The sequence below is a fragment of the Pezoporus flaviventris genome, unplaced genomic scaffold (assembly GCF_033815535.1).
Source record: "Pezoporus flaviventris isolate CSIRO_AGI_PZ_B2104156 unplaced genomic scaffold, CSIRO_AGI_Pfla_v1 ptg000066l, whole genome shotgun sequence".
Lineage (NCBI taxonomy): Eukaryota > Metazoa > Chordata > Aves > Psittaciformes > Psittacidae > Pezoporus > Pezoporus flaviventris.
This window is the reverse complement of record NW_026892614.1, coordinates 24,454,010-24,476,232: the sequence shown is the minus strand read 5'-3', so window position 1 is coordinate 24,476,232 and position 22,223 is coordinate 24,454,010. Positions and strand designations below refer to the sequence as shown.

General features: G+C 35.0%; 1 protein-coding gene across 10 annotated transcripts in view; it reads right to left on the bottom strand.

Moving 5' to 3' along the window:
- The window catches only part of SCAF8 (SR-related CTD associated factor 8), a 94,439-nt gene that overhangs the window by 46,361 nt on the left and 25,855 nt on the right, over positions 1-22,223 (bottom strand). For 7 of the 10 annotated variants that reach the window (XR_009746606.1, XR_009746608.1, XR_009746607.1 and 4 more), the window contains exons 4-13: positions 18,392-18,553; positions 15,336-15,492; positions 13,597-13,727; positions 11,298-11,474; positions 7,147-7,226; positions 6,604-6,721; positions 4,034-4,165; positions 3,779-3,891; positions 3,121-3,314; positions 1,022-1,122 (exon numbers count right to left, since the gene is read on the bottom strand). Coding sequence is in view for 6 of the 10 variants with exons in the window: in XM_061471596.1 (XP_061327580.1) it covers positions 1,022-1,122; positions 3,121-3,314; positions 3,779-3,891; positions 4,034-4,165; positions 6,604-6,721; positions 7,147-7,226; positions 11,298-11,474; positions 13,597-13,727; positions 15,336-15,492; positions 18,392-18,553 (1,365 nt within the window). In the remaining 4 variants the exon portion in view is untranslated. Of the gene's footprint in view, positions 1-1,021; positions 1,123-3,120; positions 3,315-3,778; positions 3,892-4,033; positions 4,166-6,603; positions 6,722-7,146; positions 7,227-7,532; positions 8,042-11,297; positions 11,475-11,674; positions 11,793-13,596; positions 13,728-15,335; positions 15,493-18,391; positions 18,554-22,223 lie in introns of those variants that run through there. The other 3 variants (XM_061471600.1, XM_061471601.1, XM_061471602.1) reach the window with 3 other exon arrangements.

The following is a 22,223-nucleotide window of genomic DNA, read 5'->3' as shown; positions in this document are numbered from 1 at the left end:
AACAAAAATATTTAAAATGACAACCTTTAATACAGTTCTTATGAAAATATGTTTTAAGATTTACAACATCATCCCAAGTACTTAAAGCTTTGTGGAACACGTAGGATGACCTATTTACAGTACGGTTTGCCTCTGAAATCTAACAGGCATTAGGACATCATGATTGTTACAACATTACCTTCCTTTTAAATTTCTTAATTGCTAGTTCCTGAAAATCAAAATGGTGTTTAAATGTCAGGCTTGTGAAGCTTTTTAAAAGATTCTGTAATGCCATAAAACTATTCCTTATTAACTATATAGTTGAATATATTAACATAATAGGAAAAATACTAGAAATATTATCTGACATGAATGAAATTGTATGAGAAGAACTTTAAAACTGCTGGTGCAAGAGAGAAAAATCCAAATGTCTCTCATGCGGATGTGTTACATTAGGAGAAAAATACTTTCTCTTGAAGCTGAATTGTAGGCAATACTAAAATACAACTCTGAACAGCTAAATCTAAATTACTTTGAATCATGAGAAATATAGCTCCTAATTATAAGAAACAGTTTAACTGTCACATTTTAGAATAAACACTTGTTTACAGTACCATTTATTTCCTTCTAAATGTTCGTCTAAATTAATTCTACTTTAGGGAGCCTCTGTATTAAACGTAACCAAGAATAATGGGGATACACACCAGCCTGTGCCCATTAGTCCAAGGAAAAATGATACCTGACGTGTGCCGTATCACAAAAAAGATAAAAGACGTAACTTTTTAGTTGTTTGGATGCTGGTTTACCCCCTGTGTAAACCGTTAGTCCTTGGGAAAAGACATTTTACCAGAAAGCGTACTTTCATGCTTCAAAAGGCAGTACATGGAAACCAATAATCAAATATCATAGCCACAGTTTCTAAAGCCATTAAAAAAAATCTCCTAAATACAAGCTTAAGCTGCTAAAGGGAATTCAGAGGCATAAACATATTTAAGTTACAAGTCCGTAATTCCTGAAAATGCATGATAACATGCTTACTTACATTAATTGACTCTATTTGTCCAAATTCTTCAAATAAGTTAGTTAAATCTTGCTGTGTAGCCTTCTTGTCTACTTGACCTACCCAAAGAGTGGTACTGCAAACTGTCAAGAGACACATTACTGTCAATACAACTATTAGAATGTTAGCTTATAAAACACTCTATAGCATGGATATAAAGGGCTTTACAATTACATAGAAATCACTGATCAAAAGGTAAGAACAGTAAATCTACTGTTTACTATACAGAGTTTAAGTACATTAACAAAAATGTTAAAGGGTTAAAAGACACCAAATAAATATTCAGTACAAGTGTTCACTCTTCTTGTTTCATTTTCTTTCAAAGAAAATAGTTGTTTTGAAAGAAATTAGGAAAAAATATGTAGATTATTAAACTGCAATAGAAATCACTTAGGAAAAAAAAATTCCATGTTCCATAAAAAACATGCCTCTAGGATATAAAGACAGTTCTAAAGAAGGACAACTAAGTTCTAACTAGCTAGAAGTGTATTATGGAAGAAACTTAATTGCAGTATGACTCACTGCATTTTCACATGAAAGATACAGAAACTATATTTTTACTTTACCTGTGGGAACATCCCAGAAACACAAACTTGGCTGAGGCCCACCACTGAGCTGAAGATGTCCTTGATGCTTCCGACTCTTGTCAATTCCACCACTAGCCCAGATCCCTGTAATCTGTCTCCCAAACGCCTACCCTTTGTCCTCCTTGTCAAATATAAATACTCACAGACGTGAGCTAAACCTTCATTCTCCTGCATCGTATATGTTTCCAATCATTTTGTCTCCAAAATATTTCCCAACCTATTTGTGCAAGCCTTGAAACATTCGGAGAACTTAACTCCACTTAAAAGAGTTATCTGATTAGGCTAATATTGGTGGTTTTCCTCAACCACCAATTACTCTGGTAACTGGTAATTCAGCTGATTAATCCACCCAGGATCTTCAAGAACTGAAGGCAGAACAAAACCAGAGAACCTGGATCTCTTAGGCTACCTTATCTTAAACCAAGAAAATATTCTGTCTTCTTCATCATCTTGATACGTCACACGTCCTTCCTGTACCAATCTTGCTGCACTCAACTGGAAACAAGTCTTGTGCATTCCTCCATCAGCTAACACTTTCAATAGACAGCAGTACTCAGCAGTACTGCGAAAGACTAGCCGTAAGATTTCTCTTGGACAACCATGCTTGTAGATGGCCCTGTTGTTTCTCAGGGTGTTAAACTCTATGAAATAATTCTTCAGACCTCATCAAGTGGCTGTCAATGAACAAATTTTATGAAGCAGAACACTTGTCATGTTAATTACCTATTCATTTATTTATTTACCCCCAGCCCCCCCTCCCCCAAAGTTTCCATGCTTCAGCCTTCTTAATATCTCCTTTCCACGAGCCAGGTCGCTTCATGGGACCTCAATCGCTGCTGCTTGTCATCAGGTCACTTAACATCCCTGCCTCCCAGCTCCCATCCACTCTGATCATAGTCCCCTGCTTTGTGGGCTGCTGGGAGAAGTCTACATTATAAAACTGATTTGTCTCTTTTCATGTGAACAGTCAGAAGGAAAAAAAAAAAAAACAAAGCCACTCATCTAAACTATAATACAGGTCTGAATTTAAAGCTACCCTGGAATGATGTAAAGTATCAATGTGAAGAGAACAGAACAGTCTTTCCTTTGTAATAATGAATTTTGAACTTCTTATCTTATAGATAAATGATACAGTGATATCAGCATACCAACTTTCAGACCAAGCGCAATCATCTTCAAATGCCTCACAGAAGAAGGCATTAAAGAGAAAGCAGACTGTAACTTAGGGACAACCCTTGCTACTCTCTGTTCAGAATTAAAATCACTGGTGCAACACTATGCGTAAAATCATCGGTAGAACACTACACTTCCTTTCCTCTAAGATGAAATGACCGTAAATTGTGCGAAACATCAGAAGTGAAACTTATACGATGAGAATATGGTTACTATATTTTTTAAGAGTACTCAAGCTAAATTTTATTTTTTCAGTGAAAAAAAAAAGCCTTTGCTCCCTTTAATACTACATTATTAAAAGAGTAAGCAGCTGCTACTTACCACTTAGTGTTTTTGACCGTATAGGAGGCAAACCCTTTTTCTGACGTTCTTTTTCCCTTTCCCTAGCCCTTCTCTCACTGGAATATGACCGAGATGACTTTCTCTTCCTTTCTCTTGATCTTGAGCGTGAACGTTTTCTGTGTTTACGCTTACGAGAACCAGACCGTGATCTTGACCTTCGTTTTCTTGGTGACCTACAAAACACTTAATTTCAGTATGCTAAGTTAAAAAAAAAAAAAATTTAAAAAAAAAAAAATTAGTTGTCTTCTAACTATAAACTTTAAGCATGTTATAGACATTTCTGTTATGTTCAGCAAAACCGCTTCAGGAAATAAGCTTAATGTCATTAGTGTGAGAACTAGAAAATGTTCCGTTAACAGTATTTCTCTGGTATAGAAAACCTGTCCAGCTGGCTAGTGTAAGTTATTTTTGTCACCTGGATAAGTCTTAAAAAGTTTAAAATAAAACATAGATATGAAAAATGAACTCATACAGAAAGTCTGCATCTAACACACAAATATTAAATGAACACATATTTTTAATTTCCAAAAACTGCTTATTGCAATTTTGGAAAATACAGAATTAAGACTGATAAACACAACTTGCAACTTTGATTCAAAAAAAACTTCATTTATGTAATACAAGTTAATCATGAAACCTTGAACGAGATCTTGAGCGAGTTCTTGATCTTGAACGAACAGCTGATTTCTTTTCTTCTTGTTCAAAAATCTCTTCTTCAGCAACATCCTGTCCTTCATCTATATCCATGTCCTGAGATCAAACATAACAGTTGTTCAATAACATTTAAAAATATACTCACAGTATATATGACTATATGAAAGCATACATTTTGAAATCATCTTAGTATGTATTTTCCTTCCAACTTCTGTAATCAAATTTATAATAGTTTTACCTGTTGTTGAATATCCATTGAATCATCTACATTTGTTTCCACTTCTAAAAACTGCTGCTGACTACTCCCTTGTGATGGTGATGCAGAGTGCTCTGAACCAAAATTTCCTTCTTGATTCTGCTCAGGGCTTGCCTAAATAACAAATAATAATACACCATAAAAAGCCTCATAATTCAAAATGCTTACTGTGTCAAAATGGAACACTATATGAACCAATTGTTCAAATATTTCTGAAAAACTATTTAGCAAGTTTCTTTTATTTGCAATACCAATTTAACTAGTTAAAAACTACAAAGGTTCCTACAATGTGTGATTTCAGACAACTAATTACTACAAGATAAAGGAAGTTGTAATTGACGTGTTGGCATAAATGACACAACAGGAGACCTAACAAAACAAGCAGTCTTTCAAAACCACCAAAATTTAAAAATGTAAAATACTAAATGTGCTGCTGATTTGCTAGAGGAAAAGCTGTAAGGGCCTATACACTGGACTGAAAGCACAGATTTGGCATAAATATCTGTAGGTATGAAAGATATTCAAGAAATGCAGATAATGTCGTGAAAATACATACAAATGCTATTAGAACAAGTTTGAAAAGTAATACTAGACTTATAATCCTATAATATTGCAGGTCACCATTTCAGTGATTCACAGTACATTTTCATTTCAATTAAACAAATGCTGGGTATTCTATCTGCCAGAAAAATGGTAGAAATTTAGCAGAATGACATGTAGCACCAAGGTTTGTTTGCTTTACCTTCATATTTTTGAACAGCTTATAATAACAGTCTGCAGAAAAATACAAAATTCTGCTATAATTTAGTTAATGCGTTTGCTTCTAACATTGTCTCATTTTCCTTATATTTAATTATTCTTCAACAATCTGTTTCTCGATCTCAACTCCTACATTTCTTGTTGCTCCTTCTGTCTCTGTCCTCTATCCTCTCCTCCTCTCCCTCTGCTTCTAATCAGATGTGTAATAAATTTGGTTTGTGTTTTATCTTTCCTTCTTTTTCCCTTAATCTTTCTCACTGATGCTTAAACATGAAATTCAAGAAAATTTTCCTCATAACACACTGCTGTCATTACAGCAGAAGTTTGTACCTTTAGGCTGCTTTCAAGGTGAAAATAAACTTTGTCTCTGTACCGACTATACAAGAAACTCGAGAAACTGAGTTGATCTGAATGGAAACAGACTCTGGACTTGTAATAGAAGATCAAATATTAAGAGGTGAGTCATACAAACACTATACCCATAAATGCACTGTAACGTAATTGCATAGATAATGTAATGTAAATGCAAGTAATGTAAACTATAATTCTGTTTATTTTACAGTAAAGTAGGCATTCAGCATTTTTATTTTCAAATTCGCTACTTTTAGGTATATCACATTAAAAGCTCCTAAAACAGATGCACCCTTCACAGTTATATTGCTTTACAACATTTTAGTGTTTAAAACCCAGAAACTGTTAGACATCTACCAACATACAAAAAAGACATTTAATCTGTAGCTATGTTGTACAATCTGCCTTAGCAACTGTGCTTAAATGAAAAATGAAAATAAAACATAGTACAACAAAGCAGTAAAATAAGAAAATACTATCTAGTTAAAATTATACTATTTTACTAAACTTAAAGTCACAAATTCAAAACTCAAATGATGTTCTTGATTGAAAGCTGAGCAACTGCACTTTCACACAGGTTAAACTAAAACCCCCACCAGATGTTTGTTCAGTTTCTGCTCCCTTAGATTTTCTTTCTGAGATTTTTATTTTACTGTGAAACTAGTTCCAAAACGTCACAGAAAGTCCACTTTGTATCTGGTCAGCGGATACAAAGAAAGACAGAATAAACTTTCAGGGTCTTTTCTTTTTTCTAATTGATCAGGCATTGGGATCAGGAAGGGAAAAAAGCAGCTAAATACCAAGGACAAACCTCAGAAGAAACAATCCAGTTTACTTCAAAGGAGACAGAGGGCCCAATTCACACAGTTAAGAAGGACTCTTCGGTTGTCTACAGCATCAGTTCTTAATTGATAATTTCTAAGGAAATTCATGACTCTATCTAGCTCAGATTCTTCAACAGAATGAGACATTCATTAGTCAAGACTTCAAGCTTGGTAGAGGAAACAGAAGTTATCCTCATTCTCTGTTCTGTCCTCTCGATGGTTCTGCAGCAGCAGTTTGCACGCTGCCCTCAATTCACATCAGGGACATAATCATTCCAGTGCTCACCACTTTCCTTCTGACAGCAGGGAAAAAGCCTTCTTAAAGAGCTGAACACCTAAAGCACACTCAGTCTGTAACTCAGCTAAAAGTTTCTCTTTCCCAAGAGAAGCAAAATGTACACCCCAAAAATTTGGCTGCATTTTTTTCCCCTTACTTTAAGTGCTTTCTTCTGCTTATTCCACTTACTCTGTCAGCTTCTGTTGGATGATCAGCTAGCGACAAAGATTTTTATTATAAGAGAAGTGTCAGTAACAAGACAATTTTTTCTTGTCCTGGAGTATGAATTTTATCAGTGGAGAACATCATAATTAACAACGGCCACAAGATGGAGTTCTTACCTTTTGAGGCTGCTGTTGCTCCAGAAGCTGTTGTCTAAGGTGTTCTAGATTTTGTTGCTGTAGCTGTTCAGCTAGTTGGTGAAAAAGGGAGCTATTCACAGATTCTGGTACTAAAGGCCTAAAATGAAATAATTTAAATTAAAAAAAAAAAAAAGTTTTTCTCTTGGTTTAAACAGTTGGTAAACAGATCCTCACAACTGAGTTTTAGTTTAACTGAAAATGTAAAATAATGAAGACAATGTAACTAGTTCTACCTTCTGGTACCATCACCATCACATTAACACTATGAATTTAATTAACAAAGTAAAGAACATGCTAATTTCTAAGATGAAATCAACAAAAGTTCTGGTACAGAGACTTGTATTAAATATTTTTAAAATGTGTATGTTTCATAAATTTAGGAAACTCTCTTTTCTCTTCCTTATGGTATAGTATACTTATGCTCTTAAAAGAGACAACATTTTCCTTATTATTTAATCCTAATGTTCAACTAATGTCAGGCAGATTTTAGCATTTTCCGTAAGAAACATAGCTTGATCTTACAGTTGTGAAGTGGGAGCTTCTTTTTTAGGCTCTTCATTTTGTTCAGATTCTTCCCCAAAGTCAAACCTGTCCATCAGCTTCTAGGAGAAAGCAAAGTAAGCATAACTGAGTACTCTTTATATGTCCCTTTATGTATATTTACTTTTCAAAAGAAAAATACTCTTATTTCTCAAGTTGAAAAAAATAAAGAAGGATGGCAAATACCCTAAATAAAATCAAATGTCATACTGCTACTGCTAGCAAACTCTTGAATGAATCAAATACCAAATTTTGTCCATGGCTTTCTTGTGCTCTGGCTACTGTTACAAGCACAACCACATGTTCTTTCCACAGTAACAGCTAGTTTGGAGAAAGGCTTAAATAAAGATAATTTTATGTAATGGTACCTTTAATTAGAAGAAATTACTACAAAGAGACCAACTATTCAATCCTTTGGCAACCAGCAAACTGCTCTGTTCATATCAAAAGAAGACCTACAGCTTGATTACTTCGCAAAGAATTACTGTATTTTCACATACACGTGTCATTTAGACAACCTGAATTCCTTCAAATATAATGCTCCTTGACAAATTCTCATATAGTCTGCAAAAATATCAAAGCAAGTAGTTATCATGAAAGAGGAATAAGCCTCTAGAGGGATAAAAAGAAAGGTATCTGACAGGGAAAAAGAAAAACTTCGATAAATCTATTTTATCTGTAAAAATGTCTACACTGCAGGGTCTGTTGAACTAAAAAATTTTGGTTTATTAGTTTTTAAATAGCCCAGGAGCATTTCAGTAGCATTTTACTTTCTTGAAGATAAGACTGAAGAAGCATGAAGAAATATAAAAATATTATCTGCCACTGAGATGGGATTTTTTTCAGTAAGTATGTATTGACAGTGCAGTGCTATCAAACCCATAAGCATGCATCTTTACACCTTGAAAGTTTTCTGAAAAGCAGACTTAATGTTGTACTACTATCAGCCATAACTTCTTCTGGGCTTAGAAGTTAAAAACAAAAGGATGAGAAAGTGGGGCAAGTCATCTCAAAATACCAAGACAAAAACATCTCCAGTAACAAGCCATGATGATTCAGTTGCCTGTTTTCTTTCTCAGAATACTCTAATCTCAATTACTGGAGTCCAGCAAGAAGAACAAAGCATTAGATAACTAAAAGACTGAACAATCAAGAACTTTTAGAACCATTTTCCCAATGAAATAATCTGATATATATATATATATATATATATATATATATATATATATATATATATATATATATATATATATATATGAAAGCAGGGCTGAATATATCTCTGAGAAAACACAGCAGAAACATCCAGTTTGTCAATGTCTTTCTTGTACAGGGGCAAAGCAGCAAAACCAGATGTGATACTATCTCTAGAGTAGATTGGATGTCTAAATGGGATGATCATTTCCATCAATCACCTGACTATACTCCTGTTCACACAGCCATGGATGGTATTAGCTGCCAGGGTACCCTGCTGGATCCTGCTCAATTGTTAACTTCTTTTCTGATAAAGACTAGAACCCCAAAGATTAAGCAACTGGATGTCTGGTACTCAAACAAACAGTCTAGCGTTGCTGCTCACTGCACTGTTCTGAAACGCTGGGTTTTGACACTTGCATCTCTAACCGTATCATCAACTGCAATTCATGCATTTTGTGTTAAATACAAAACTATTGCAAGCTCTTTAAAATGCATACAAAAACTCTAGAACTTCAGAGCATCCTGGAAGATCACTAAGAAAGACCTAAATTTGTCAGCAGGATATAAAGCATTCCCAAAACTTTCCTCTTAAAGAAATCTGGTTTACAGTTTTTATTTTATTTGGGCATGCTATTTGGATTTTGTCACTAGTTACTCTGAAGCAGCTCCAGTCTGGCTCTGTTAACTGAGTGTTCATCTCATCAGTTGTAGCCTATCTTTTGCTTTAGCTTAATCTAAATGCGTCTACTTTACGTATTCAAGGTTGCTCTGCAATGTGAAATGATGTGGGGGACACACAAACAATCAAAAGTTTCACCTCAAAAGCATGCTCCCGATTCAAGCTAAAACACTTGCACTTATAGGTGCTTCCTATAAAAGTAAATATTGCCTGTTTAACACTTTTTTTATTAAGGCTGCCATGTCTACTAAAATATAGATATAAAATTGTAGCATATAATAAAACAGATATAGTCGAATAAACAATTACATCATTATGACTTCTGGTCTTCAGATATTGAGAACGAGGATTCATATGCCAGATGATATTGGTGCTGATAAAAACCATTTAAAAAAGCAGGGAAAATTATTATCCCCAAACCTCACTGCAAAATTAAGATTGATCATTAATACATATATATTAATATACACTCTTCTATAATGCCTAGACTTAGATTCAGATATCCTCAAACCTCAGAAAAAGAAGAATATAGATATGGTAACACCAAAGTTCTACTAAAAAAAAAAAAACCCACGCAGCCTAAATAATCTTTGAGTAAAAGCCTCAATAGACTAACAAGACACGGATTAGTTCATTCATAAGGATGCTACATAACACTGAACACAAATTTGAGATGTGTTATAATCTGACACTACTCGTATAATGCAGAACTGAGGCACAGATCACATACTATGAAAACAAGTCTTCCACAACTTACAAGAACAAATCAACACCGTATGCCTGCTGGAAGTTTGATTGTAAATTATCACACCGCCAGAAGAATTAGTTCCACAACACTTACCTTCTAAGTCCCAGAAATCAGAATCACATAATAACAAGACTCCTACATACCATTACTAGCATCAGCTAACTGAAGAGCACCAGCCGAACTTACACAATGTATATAAACAACTCAGCAGAATGCCAATTCCTTCTGTTTTCTCCAGTTAAGTTGTCCAACATTCAAGACACCCACACCTATGAACATGCCTATCCATGTAAATGCTGGAATTGAAGTCAGCAGAACAAACCCTAATACAATGCCGTATTATTAATTTTTGCATCTAAATACTAAGGCAGTCCCTATTAAGTAATGCATTCATTTTCTGTGATTTTACTCTACTCGAGTTGATGGTTACAGCTGTGATACAGCATGAATACAGGCCATTTTGTTCCTTACTTATTTTTACAGCTGCATTACTTTCATTAGTGATGACAACTCTTTATTATTTCACAGATTTGAGCTTAGCTGGACAAATTAGAGAAATAAAAGATAAATTGTGCTAAAACTTTTAACTCAGCACTTGTGAAGTTCTGAGCAGCTAACTGCCTGAAAAAGAGGTTATCTGGGTTAGGGAAAAAAAAGGGAGTTTTGCTTCTCTGACTTCCTTATTTTTATTATTTATTCATTCCAGGATGATCCTACAGATATTATCTACACACAAACTGTTTCTTCCAAAGATAATGGGACAAGATTTATTTACTTATTTTTTAATCTTTGAATAGAAGTTCTTCCTTTTTTATTCTAATGGTAGTATAGTATTACTACTGTATTTTCTAGCATGGTTATTCAGCTACATTAATCTTCTTAAATTCCTGCATTTTGTTGTTGCCTTTTTTTTTTCCTTTCTTTTTTTGATAGGCACATCTGTTGCAACGCATACAAAGTTTCTCTACCTACAGAGTTGGTTTTGTTTTTACATTTTGACATCTCTAAAAAGTGTCACATGACTAGTTTTAACTACAGTCATATATTTATTTCTTCACTTACAATCACTTTGTGGCTAAGATCAAGTTTTCTTGGCATTTATAATATATGAAAATTACAAGTCTAATTACATTTTACTCTATTGGGAAAACCGCACAGATCATAAACACAGGAAAGGGAAGTATAAGACATGCTCAGTTCTCACTGTTACATTACAAAGGATGAAGAAAAAGATGTAACAATGGCTTAACTTTGTTAAATCACATCCATCTTCACCCCTGAGGACCCATAGCCTCTTTCAACTCAAAGTATTCTATGAAATGCCTAAACTCATATAAAACTGGTATTTTCATTTATACCACTCTCTAGACTTTCTGATTTTCAAGATAGAGCACTTCACAATATATAATGTATTTTTAAAATCTCTGAAGACAAACAGTAAAATTCAAAAGAAGACTTTGACTTACATATATTTTAACAACAGATATTTCTTCAAACTTATTTTACTTCTACCTTATTAAAAGAGACACTTTGTTCCAGTGGATTAAGTGTGTTAGCAGCAGCAGCTGCAGCTGTAAGTTGTGCTGTGAGGGCCTGCAACTGAACAACAAGACCAGCATCCAGAGCTTGCAGTAGTGAAGGCTGCGGTTTCTGCTGCTGTATCTGCAGCGTCTGTATCAACTGCTGAAGCTAAAAGAGAAAAGATAAGAAATGCATTAAGCAAAAAAGTATTTTTTTTAAAGCAAAAATCAAAACTAGTATTCTTCCCTTCTACTTAGGGGGAAAAAAAAAAAAAAAAGACAGACCTCAGGAATGCAGTACCATCTAACCTATGGCTAATATTTCATCTTTATTTGTTTTCATTTATGGCAAATTTTGTTCCCACTTACTGGCTAATTTGTTTTCTGTAGCTGATAAGACATGCAGATGCTTCTTTCTCCTAACTTGCTCTGACAGGTTGCATGATGACCAGTCACCACTCAGGATTTCCTGCTTTCTAGGGTTCCCCCTCAGAAGTTTCTCCAGTTTGATTCCTTCTGACCTGAAAAAAATCTGTTAGCCTACTTCAGCTTCCTAAGGGCCCATGTATATTAGGAAAATCTGTATGCTGTAACATTTGTGTAGAGAAAGTAAACGCACTGTTGCAAGCTCCACTTTAAGCTAATGCATTTGGACTATATGAAAAGTCTGCACTAGTGTCTCTAGTCACAATGAAAAATCTCATGCTGAAACTCAGGTTTGTGGTGACTGAATGCAATTCCTTTGTTCTGTTAACAAAAGACAAAAAGCAAATTGACCAGCAACTGGGAATATAAACTGACATCCTTCAATGACACAGACTCTGGGCTCTACATAGGACTATCTCACGATAAAATTTGCCTAGATGCAATGCTAAACCAGAAGCAGCCACTCCAGGGCAACAGATGTATAGTAACACCAAAGTATGTTACAGTAAAAACAAAGTATGGGTAACATCAAAAGATAGATGTTAAAACATACTATCTAAAAATAGCGTTGGGTGTTTCAAATATTATTTAAAAATAGTTTTGGGGGTGGTGATTGGAGTGGTTTGTTTTGAACAGAATTACCTTAACAAAAAAGTAAAGAATACTAATCCTACGGAAAAAAGATTTCTTAATGTACCGTGGAATTAGCAGAAGCTGTCTTTTAACCTTCCAAGAAGTAAACCCCTGGAGCCTTACTTTTGGGGCAGTCTTGGAAAAAAAGTTGAGCAAATCCAGTCTCTGGATTCAAAGACCCTGATTACCTTTACATTCATATTCTACCTCCTTGTAGGGTACCCCACTGATCTCTTTTGGGTTCAATCCCTCCCTTCTTACTACGGATCATCAGAAACTCTGCACAAGCTAATTACACTGATCGTCTTTTCCACAATGCATCAAAGATGTATGATCCTTTTTCAGGATTGTTTTACAGTGACCTTCTGATAATGTGAAACAACTCTTCCTGTTTTTTTAAAAACAATCATACAGACTCCTACAGCTGAGCCTCTGAAAATGCTTCCATTATTCTTCTACCTTTACTACAACACGTACAGCTGAAGAGCTACCCTCTCTGTTCTTGGCTGATCCACAGAAGATGAGCAAATAAGGCTGGTCCACCTTGTTCACTGCTCTGAGTAGGAAGGAATCAAACTGAAGAAGCAGAGATAGAAGCCGCAGAGTGAGAAAATCCTGGGTAGTCACCATTTTTGCTGTTTTCACGTTCTTGCTGGTCACATCTTTTTCACTCTGCCCTCTCCTATGTCTAGACTTCCAACTTACCTACATGCACTCTCACACATAAAACACAATTTTAAAATGAAATCAAAGACTTTGGTGCCTGGGAAGGGGGCAGGTGGAGTGGCATGAAGAACAGGAAAAAAGAGACAGAGAATCAAAGCAAATGTTGCAGTTCACCTACCAATCCTAAAGATCTGCACGTACATATTTACAGTATATCCAGTTTGTCCCCACGCTTCTACTTAAGACCATATTTTCCCTCTCCTCAAATCCATTTTCTTCAATATTTTACCATTTTGAACAAAATATCCAATGTAATTTCTTTGTGATTTGCAGGTTTTAAACCTTTCATTCACTTCTCATCTGCATAATAGTTTTCTTTTGCTTCACCCTTTTTTTCTTTAAAATTACATTACTAACTTTCCACGCTTTCCAGTCTCACTTAACATCCTTTCCTTCTTCAAAAGCTATTCCTCCACATTTCACAAAGTGCATTCCACTTCTTAAGTGTACTGTAAAGACACAAAGTATCACTCAGTGTACAGGGTAACTGTCTACAAAATATTTACCTGTTGGCCTTGAGGACTCTGTAAAATTTGTGCAACAGCAGCAAGGGTATCTGTATTAGCAATCTGAGACACCCAAGGATCAGGTAAACTTTGCACTACATTGGCTGGAGTAACTGGAGTCACAGGTGTTCCTAAAAACCAGAAAATCCAATGCCAAAATATTTTAACATAGAGAACTAGAAACCGTGTTAGAAGAATGAAAAAAAAAAAAAAAGGCTATTACTGAGAAAGAATTGTATTAACATCAGTTGAAACCATTTTTCTGACACACACATAGAGCACACAAAAATAACAGACTCTTATCAACATTTCTCAGGTAGCAGGATTACTGTAAGTGTAGTTCACAGCTCTTTCCACTACTGACCTATGGGGACTACTAACAAAAACATTGACAAATGCAAAATGAATAGATTTCACACAGTAATCCAAACCATTTAATGGAAACAATATATACCAAATGATAATTGTTAGTAATCTAATCAGTAACATCTGTTAGTCCAGAATTTGCTTGACTTGCACCTTACCCCAAGAGAAGCCTAAAGGATACTATTAGAAATTTTAACCTGCAGCAGCTGGATTCATGAGGATTGCTTATTGTAGCCTCTTTTTTTTTCCCCTCAAGTGGAACACCGAGACAAAATCAGTAATGATAACTAGTTTCATGCCATAATCCAGAAGAATCCTCCATCCTCATAAATAGTCCTGCTTTTAGCTCAGAAACAGAAATATGCCAAAATGGATGCTAAGTGTAAATGACTAGATTAGCTGTTTTAAAGACAATTTACATCAGAATTTTAAAAAGCATTAGAGTAGACCTATGATTTCAGCAATTTCAACTAATCAAACTAATGACAATAAAAAACACTCAGCTAGAAAATGCAGTCAATACAATCCATGAGCTGGAAATCTCACACATTTACAAACACCCACAAAAAGTAAGGTGCATTTGTCCACCTCACTGCTTTTCAGCAGTGTCAGCTAAAGGTGGGTGACAAGAGCAGGTCTGCATGTGCCAAAACCCAATTTCTATACGTAAAATACTCCCAATCTGGAATGAAAAAAATCTCCACAAGCAAAAAAAGTTGAAAAGCCAGCTCCCTGCCATCTGAGTAAGGAAGACAGAGCACAAAATTACCAAGTCTGCATGCACAGTAATGTTAACGTTTAGCAAAGAGGAACATACTCCATGAGCAACTTTTTGCCTATGATTCTCCAGCAGAGATCTCAGATCTGAAGGAGAAAGAAGTATGTCACCAGCTGCAGTCTGTATTGTGGTTTTTTTTTCCCTTGAAATCACTGTCTGTTGGCCAGCACAAGTTAAAGGAGCACTCTCTTTTCATTATCCAGCAAGCTCAATGCTATGGATAGCAAAACACTACTGATGTACTCTTTCGTTTCTCTCAGTTGTGGCACCACTAACAAAGACTGTATTAAGCCCTGTGTTAGGTTTTTAACTTGTCGGTGATCTACTGTTCTGACTTTAGAGAGCAAAACTAGGTCTCACTGCACTGTTACTCAACCTGAATATACTTATAATATATTGCTGGGAAGTAAGCACAGCAGGCTGCCTCTTGGTTTTGTCGTTTCCCTGATCAAGATGCTGGCTCTGTTTCTTTCTAGCATTTATTTGATTTGTATAAGGGAAACGTGTGACATTTTTCAGCATGTTAACCGCCAATGCACCAAAGCTGACACAAATGTTTTGATCCTAAGTATGGTTTTAACCCGTCCTCATTTACCTGGTGTATTGTTACTCATAGCAGCTGTAGTGCTGGGCAAGACAGGGGTCACAACTGGAGGAGGAATTCCTGCTGCCATATCCAAAAGAGGCTGAATAATTTCACTCTTGAACACATTATTCTTCTGCCATAAATTCAGCACTCTAACAATTTTACTCTAAAAGGAAGAAAGGATAAAAGAAGATCTGAGTCATGATTATCTTTCTTGTTATTATCAATTACGAAATTCTTAACTAGCAATGTCAATCCATCTAGACTGAAACACCTTTAAGTTTACAAACCATAAAAGCCTTAAGAACAGTTACACTGGATCACACCAAAGATGTCTAAGCTATGAACCTGAAGCTGACCCTAGCCAACAGTAAAGATACACTATGCATATAGTGACAGTCTTTTCTCAACAGAAAATTAAATATATTAAAGCCAAGCAAATGCATCTAGCTCTTCTGCACCTTTACTTTTAGAAGATGGTATGGAAGAACAATTGTTTTAAGTATTTTTAAGAATTATTAATAATTAAACAGAGGAATTACTAGTCTCAACTTCTACAGTCAACATATAGGAATGTAATTCTAACCTACCTATGAACCAAAATTCTTTATGTCCACTGAAATATATGCACATACTAATAAGACTGCTACATACATTTATTAGGAAAGTCGTCAATATTTTGCAAACTCGCTTGATAAACTAAGGAATTTAAAAATTTAAACTGGAACACAACTCCTACCTATTGAAATTACACTGCAACATTAAAAAAATGTGCATCATGGGTAAGAAAAAATCAAAATTAAGATTTCATACAACTCCATTACATGTAACTCATTGTTCAGCTTGCATTTCTATTCCACTGTTTTGATCTGCTCCCAAATGTTTTCTTTTCTCAGCTTCACTTCTACCAAAAGGCAAGATTTTGCTTTATTTTGAAAAGCTGAATAGAAATATATGTGATAGTAAAAGATCCTTGCTTAGATGAGGGAACAGAAAGTTTGCTGTATCATAGAGAGCAGAAAGTTCTTTACAAGAGCTTATGTTTGCTGTCATAAAGATGATTTACTTATTTAAATTTTGTGAAATATGAACCTCTGTCTGCCCTGAACTCCAAGACAATAATTAACTTTAATAGTGAGAAATGATGAATTTTCACTGCATGGAAGATGTAGAGTTCCTTCTTCCATCCAGAACTGGAATATAAAACTACTTCTGTGCCTCTGTATCTATCTCCCCACTGTACTTCCCATCACTGAGCCAAAGGAATCAGGGGGAGTTGTTTTGTTATTTTAAATAAAACGCTACTGTATTTCTGCTCGATTTAAAAACAAAACCACATTTGCTTATATAACAATAACTTGTGTTTCTCTGTCAGTCACACTTTTTAATCACATTAAACATCAAAATGCTAGAAAACAGGAACGTATCTTGGTATCTCTGACAGCATCAGCATAATTTTTTGCTGGGTTAGATATATAACTACTTTCACAGCAAAGGCTTTCCTATAATAACGAATCCATACACAACACAGCAGCAAGACTTCATATTGTAAAATACATTTTCCCTAACTGAGATGAAAAAGATTCTACAAATGAACCTGACAGGTGCTTTACAAACAGATTTTGCTTTACTAACCCCCTTCACATTAAACATGTCTAATGTGATATTAGTTGCCATGCACTGAAATATCACAGCATGAGTAGTGCTATTTCTTACCCTACAATAAATTTACTATACTTTTTTTTAACCAGAAACTTACTGTGTACTTGCACCCACCCTTGTGCCAGATCTCCTTCTTCAATAAGTCAGGCTATTTCTGCATTAGTGCATTTCCCAGAGTAGTAAACCAAATGATTACACAAAACAAACTAATACTGCTTAAGCAATACAACTATATGAAGAAAAACATGTTAACTATCTTGCCTATTTATATATAAAACACTATGGAATAAAAGCAGCACACGTTGATCATGCAGATAACCTAAAACCAGACTGGAAAAATGTCATTTAACTTGATCTGTTCAACAGTATCTCAGAACTCAGTTGCAGAAGAGAAGACATTCACAGCAGTTTTTCCAACCACTTAAAATTTGCAAATCCTGACATACAGAGGTCCTAACTCCTCTAAAAAGGCAGGAATCTTAAAAACAACTCTAGGAGACATGCACTGGCTGAACTTGCCTTACTTAATCATCTTCTATGCATGCCTGGAGTTTCCAGATCTTTGATTGAAAACTACAGCTGTATGAATGCATGTGTATTCCAAGAATAACTTGTCTTCCTCTTCCTGCAGTGTTCCCCCTCACTCACTACTTCACTTAATGACTCTATTACACAAATTTATGTGGAGGATAAAGCTTATAGCATTTCCCATCTTTTTGTAATTTTTCAATTCAGTAAGAAGAAACTCCAGCTCTTTTAAGATTAGTGACAAATGTAAAGGAAGTTAAACTGCCTGAACACGCTGCTTATTTCCAGCCAATCTATTATAAAGATAATTTGGTAGCGGTCTTGACTACTGTGGTCCAAGGGAACAGCTGAACTATTGGGTCAAACTATTTAAGTTCAGCCTTATTCAGTCGTTGGCTGATTCAGTATCAAAGGAAAGATAACTTTTAAGATATTTTGTTTCTCTTCTATTGCTCCTTCAGTCCAAAACAGACTATCTTGCACTGAAGATACTGCTGCCAAGAAAGATGTCTATTCCTTGACACTATAAAAAACCTGCTTGCTCATTTTTTCACTGAAGAGGGGAAGAAATCAATAAAAGTCTGACTATAAATCCCTGTTCTACCACATGCCCACTTAATTTTTCCCTCCATCAAAATACATTAACTTGAATCGACCTGGTCTTCTTAGAAACCTTTCCAAAAGTCTAACTAATCTAATGGAAGTGTCTTCCCCCATCCCTACACTCAGACAAGCAAAATCAAAGAAATACATATAAACATGTAAGTCTATAATTAGGTCCAATCTAGCAAGCAGAAAGCAAGATCAAAATCTTTCTTCCTCACAGATAACATGCTAAAGATTGCCTTAATTAGAAAAATCTGTAAGTGGTTTACCTTATCATCCCCAGGACAACGGTACAAGTTCTGGAAAGTGCTGATGATGTTATTACTGAACCTTGGAGCAAATACATCCTTTTCTTGTCCAAACTGATGCCGGGACTGTCTCACAATGGAGTCAATGACATACAGACCAGGTACCTTGTATTCCGGTTTGCACTACAAAGAATGGTAATTTAAAATACACATATGTGAAAAATAACAAAAAACACTGATGGCAGAACAAGTGTGATGAGTCCTCTTTAATTTTTAAACAAGGCAAAGTACTAATAAAATGTTTTCTATTTAATAAATTCTCCTGAAAGATTACACTCACTCAAAACCAGCCAGCCTTAATATTCAAGTTATCACATCTATATGTATTCTGCAAATACGTAAATGGTTTAAAATCTATTTCCTACCACTAAAAAAATAACATTTTAGAATCTAGCTATTAAAAATTAGCACACGAACCACACAGCCTTTTTAAACGCATACATCTTTTTTTAAGAAAACAGAATAAAGCATGGCCGAATTCTTAACAGTACATTGGTATTAGCTGTAAGTACAATTCAAAATATTTCAGTCCTTCTTTATGATCAAAGTCAATATTAAAGTTAACATTCATTTACTTTACTTTACATTTTATTAGTGCTTGGCATATCCTCCCCTTGCGAAAAAAAACCCACATATTTATGTGGACATCTGTTTGTTTGAGAATATTTAGTGATACTGGTCTGGAAAACTTGTGTAATTTATGAACAGCATGGTATTTATAAAGCATGTCTGCTAACTATACTAATTACTTAGTTAATTTTACTTAACAAGTTAAAACTTTTGTGTTTTAATTGCAAAGTAACTGCACCATAAATAACTACTGCTAAAAGTTTTAAGACAGAATGAAAAGCAGCACAAAGACATAACGAAGTCATTACCAGAATGGTGACTGTACCTATATAGTTATACTATGACACAGATTTACTTCATGAATATTGGTTGTATACACTTACCACACAAGGTACTAGGGAAACATGGGAAAGTACACCCATTCCCTCTCTGGTCCACATAGTCTATAAACATATTATGCAACACACTAAATTCATAATCTCTAATATAGTGTCAAACTATTCAGACTATTAATTTTATTATAGCCTACATACAAACTTCCTTTTCTGAAAAGTGCTGATATGCTAACATTTGCAACCTTGATAAAGCATTTATTTAGGATCTAAACATGTTCAGTGTTAACTATGGCATTCCTTATTTTTAAGGATGTGTGCAGCATCCTCTCAAGAATAAATGTGCATTATGAAATTACAAAATTAAAATCTAATAGGATATAGTAAACTGTCTTCAGATAATAACCTCAATGTACTGTAGCTATTGAAAAGTTAAATTACCAAGAGCATTCCTGATACAGACCTGTATACAATATTTCACAATATTCAAATTAATAAAAGGCACAGATATTTAATATGAAAACTCAGCAAACATGTCAAATGGAGTATTTAAAAACATGACATATACAGAAAGAAAAAATATTATAATTAATAATATATCTTATAAAAAAGGATAATAAAAGTTAAAACATAAAGAAGAGTTACAGCCGGGGCAGTGAGCCTGCATATTCCTAATCTCAGATGGACATTTTTCATAACAAATGTGGAATATCAGTAGATGTTTTCCACAACAAAATTCTCAGTGGATATTTTCCATAACAAATATTCACTTATTTTCTGAGTCGGTCTAAGCAATAAGATAATTTGATTACTCAAAGGATTTATTCAAGTCTTGCTCTCACAATGGAATATCCTTACATATATGAAATGTGGTCATTAGACCTGTGAAATGTTTCGACAGAGAATAGAACAGCCCAGTGAGTTAAGTGTCACAAAACAAAGAATGTCACAGGCAATTATTTCACCTGGAGTTTCAGTAACCTCATGAGATTAATTCTGAAGAAAGAAAATAGAGTAGTAAAGAATCAACAGTAAAATAACTGAGAGAGTACTGATAGCACTCTGGACAAGTCTATGGCGTATTTTAACAGAAGAGTCAGTATCTTGAGCTTTAACTTGAAGTGACTGCTTCCAGAAAAAATAATCCAATTATCTTCCAAACATGAGTAAGTCCATGAGTATCAAACAGCTAGCTTTCATCTGCTGATTTCCAATTCTACTAAAATAGGAACTTACTATTATATGATGTTGTTCATAAATTGTGTTTCACTCAATTGTTCATGAAATACTGGAAAAAAAAACAAACCCCAAACAAACAAACAAAACCCCCAAACCCCAAGACAAAAAAAAAAAAAAAAAAAAATCAAGCCCACTAAAGGGAAACATCTAATCCAGTGATCATTAACAAGATTATCAGTAACAACACCCACCTTCCTTCTCCAACCAGCAATGAACAGTGCAGAACTCCCTCATCAAGTAGTACTAGACACTGAACACAAATGTACTCTTACTAGCTTGTGGAAAGGTCACGAACAACCAGTCCATTTCCTGACAAATGGTCATGCTTTCATTCAGAGGATAAATCTCCCATGCCTCTGAATACAGAATAATCAATCACAACCATCACAACAAAAAGCAGTATTTGGAACTTGGGCAATTCCAGATTAATTTTAGCACATGGAACTGCAAAGTGCTACCAATCTGAGAGGGGTAAGATGTACACCTGCTCTCATTCTCCTGTGTTCACCTGTAGTATTAACCAAGGATCAGAGGTTATCAATACCACTTTTTAGAGGTGGAAGAAGTCAGAGACAATGCCCTAAAAGACAACTACTTCACAAAACACTAGCAGTGATGGTAAACTACCAGTCTTTGCTACTGCCATGAAACATACATATGATACCTTTTCCACATAGGGCTGATGTGCCAGTACCTAAATAATTAATTCATGAACTGTTCTGAGACAGTTAAAAACACCAGGCTGAAGTTGAACCCTGCTGACACTGTTCAACCACTGCCAAAAGCCACTGCACCATGCACTGGGCGCCAAGAAACAAAAGGTAGTGAGAAAGACAGGTTACTGACACAGAGCAATCCAGACTGCATGGTAAAATAGACAACAGAAGAAAAATTGCATCCAATATTGCAACATTAACAGACTAACTTCTCTAGCTTGTTTGTCAAAATAAAAAGGCAATTTGATCATAATTTACTCCTATTTACAGAAGGAGAAAAATTCAGTACTAAAATGACCAACTAAGCAATCAGGTACAATGCAGACAAGGAAGGAAAACTCACAAATTGGAATCCATGCTTTTCCAACTGGAGGTAACACGCAGTTTTACCCAAGAATATTAATTATTGCAAGGAAACAAAATGCAATAAGATTCTCTGTTATTCAGAATCCTTAAATTAATCCTGTATCTTCTCAAAAAGTAATTCCAGTCTAATCATACAAATATTTTTTTGTTTTAAATTACTAGCAGGAACCACAAACTGAAATGCTACATCTCCTGCTACACAAAAGATAAGGCTGAATGGTCATCTTCCCTTCAGCTTTAAAAACTATGGGAAAACCTGGCAGAACAGCAACAGCAGCTGTCACTCGCCAAAACACTGTCAATTCTTTTGCAGTTTTCTGTTCACATGGGCCACCCTGACAGCCTCTTGTAACATTAAATGAATACATACAGAAGTAGTCTTAAGACATTATCTACAGTCATTGAGATCAAAGTATACCACACATACAAAATGAGGACAAAGTATTGTCTTTCTGCATCATGGGTCAGCTACTGATTACAAGAAGAAACTGAATGTGACTAAAAACTAAACTAACATGTGATAAAAATACTAATCTATGTGTACCTAAGCCCTAATTCTCCTCAATACTC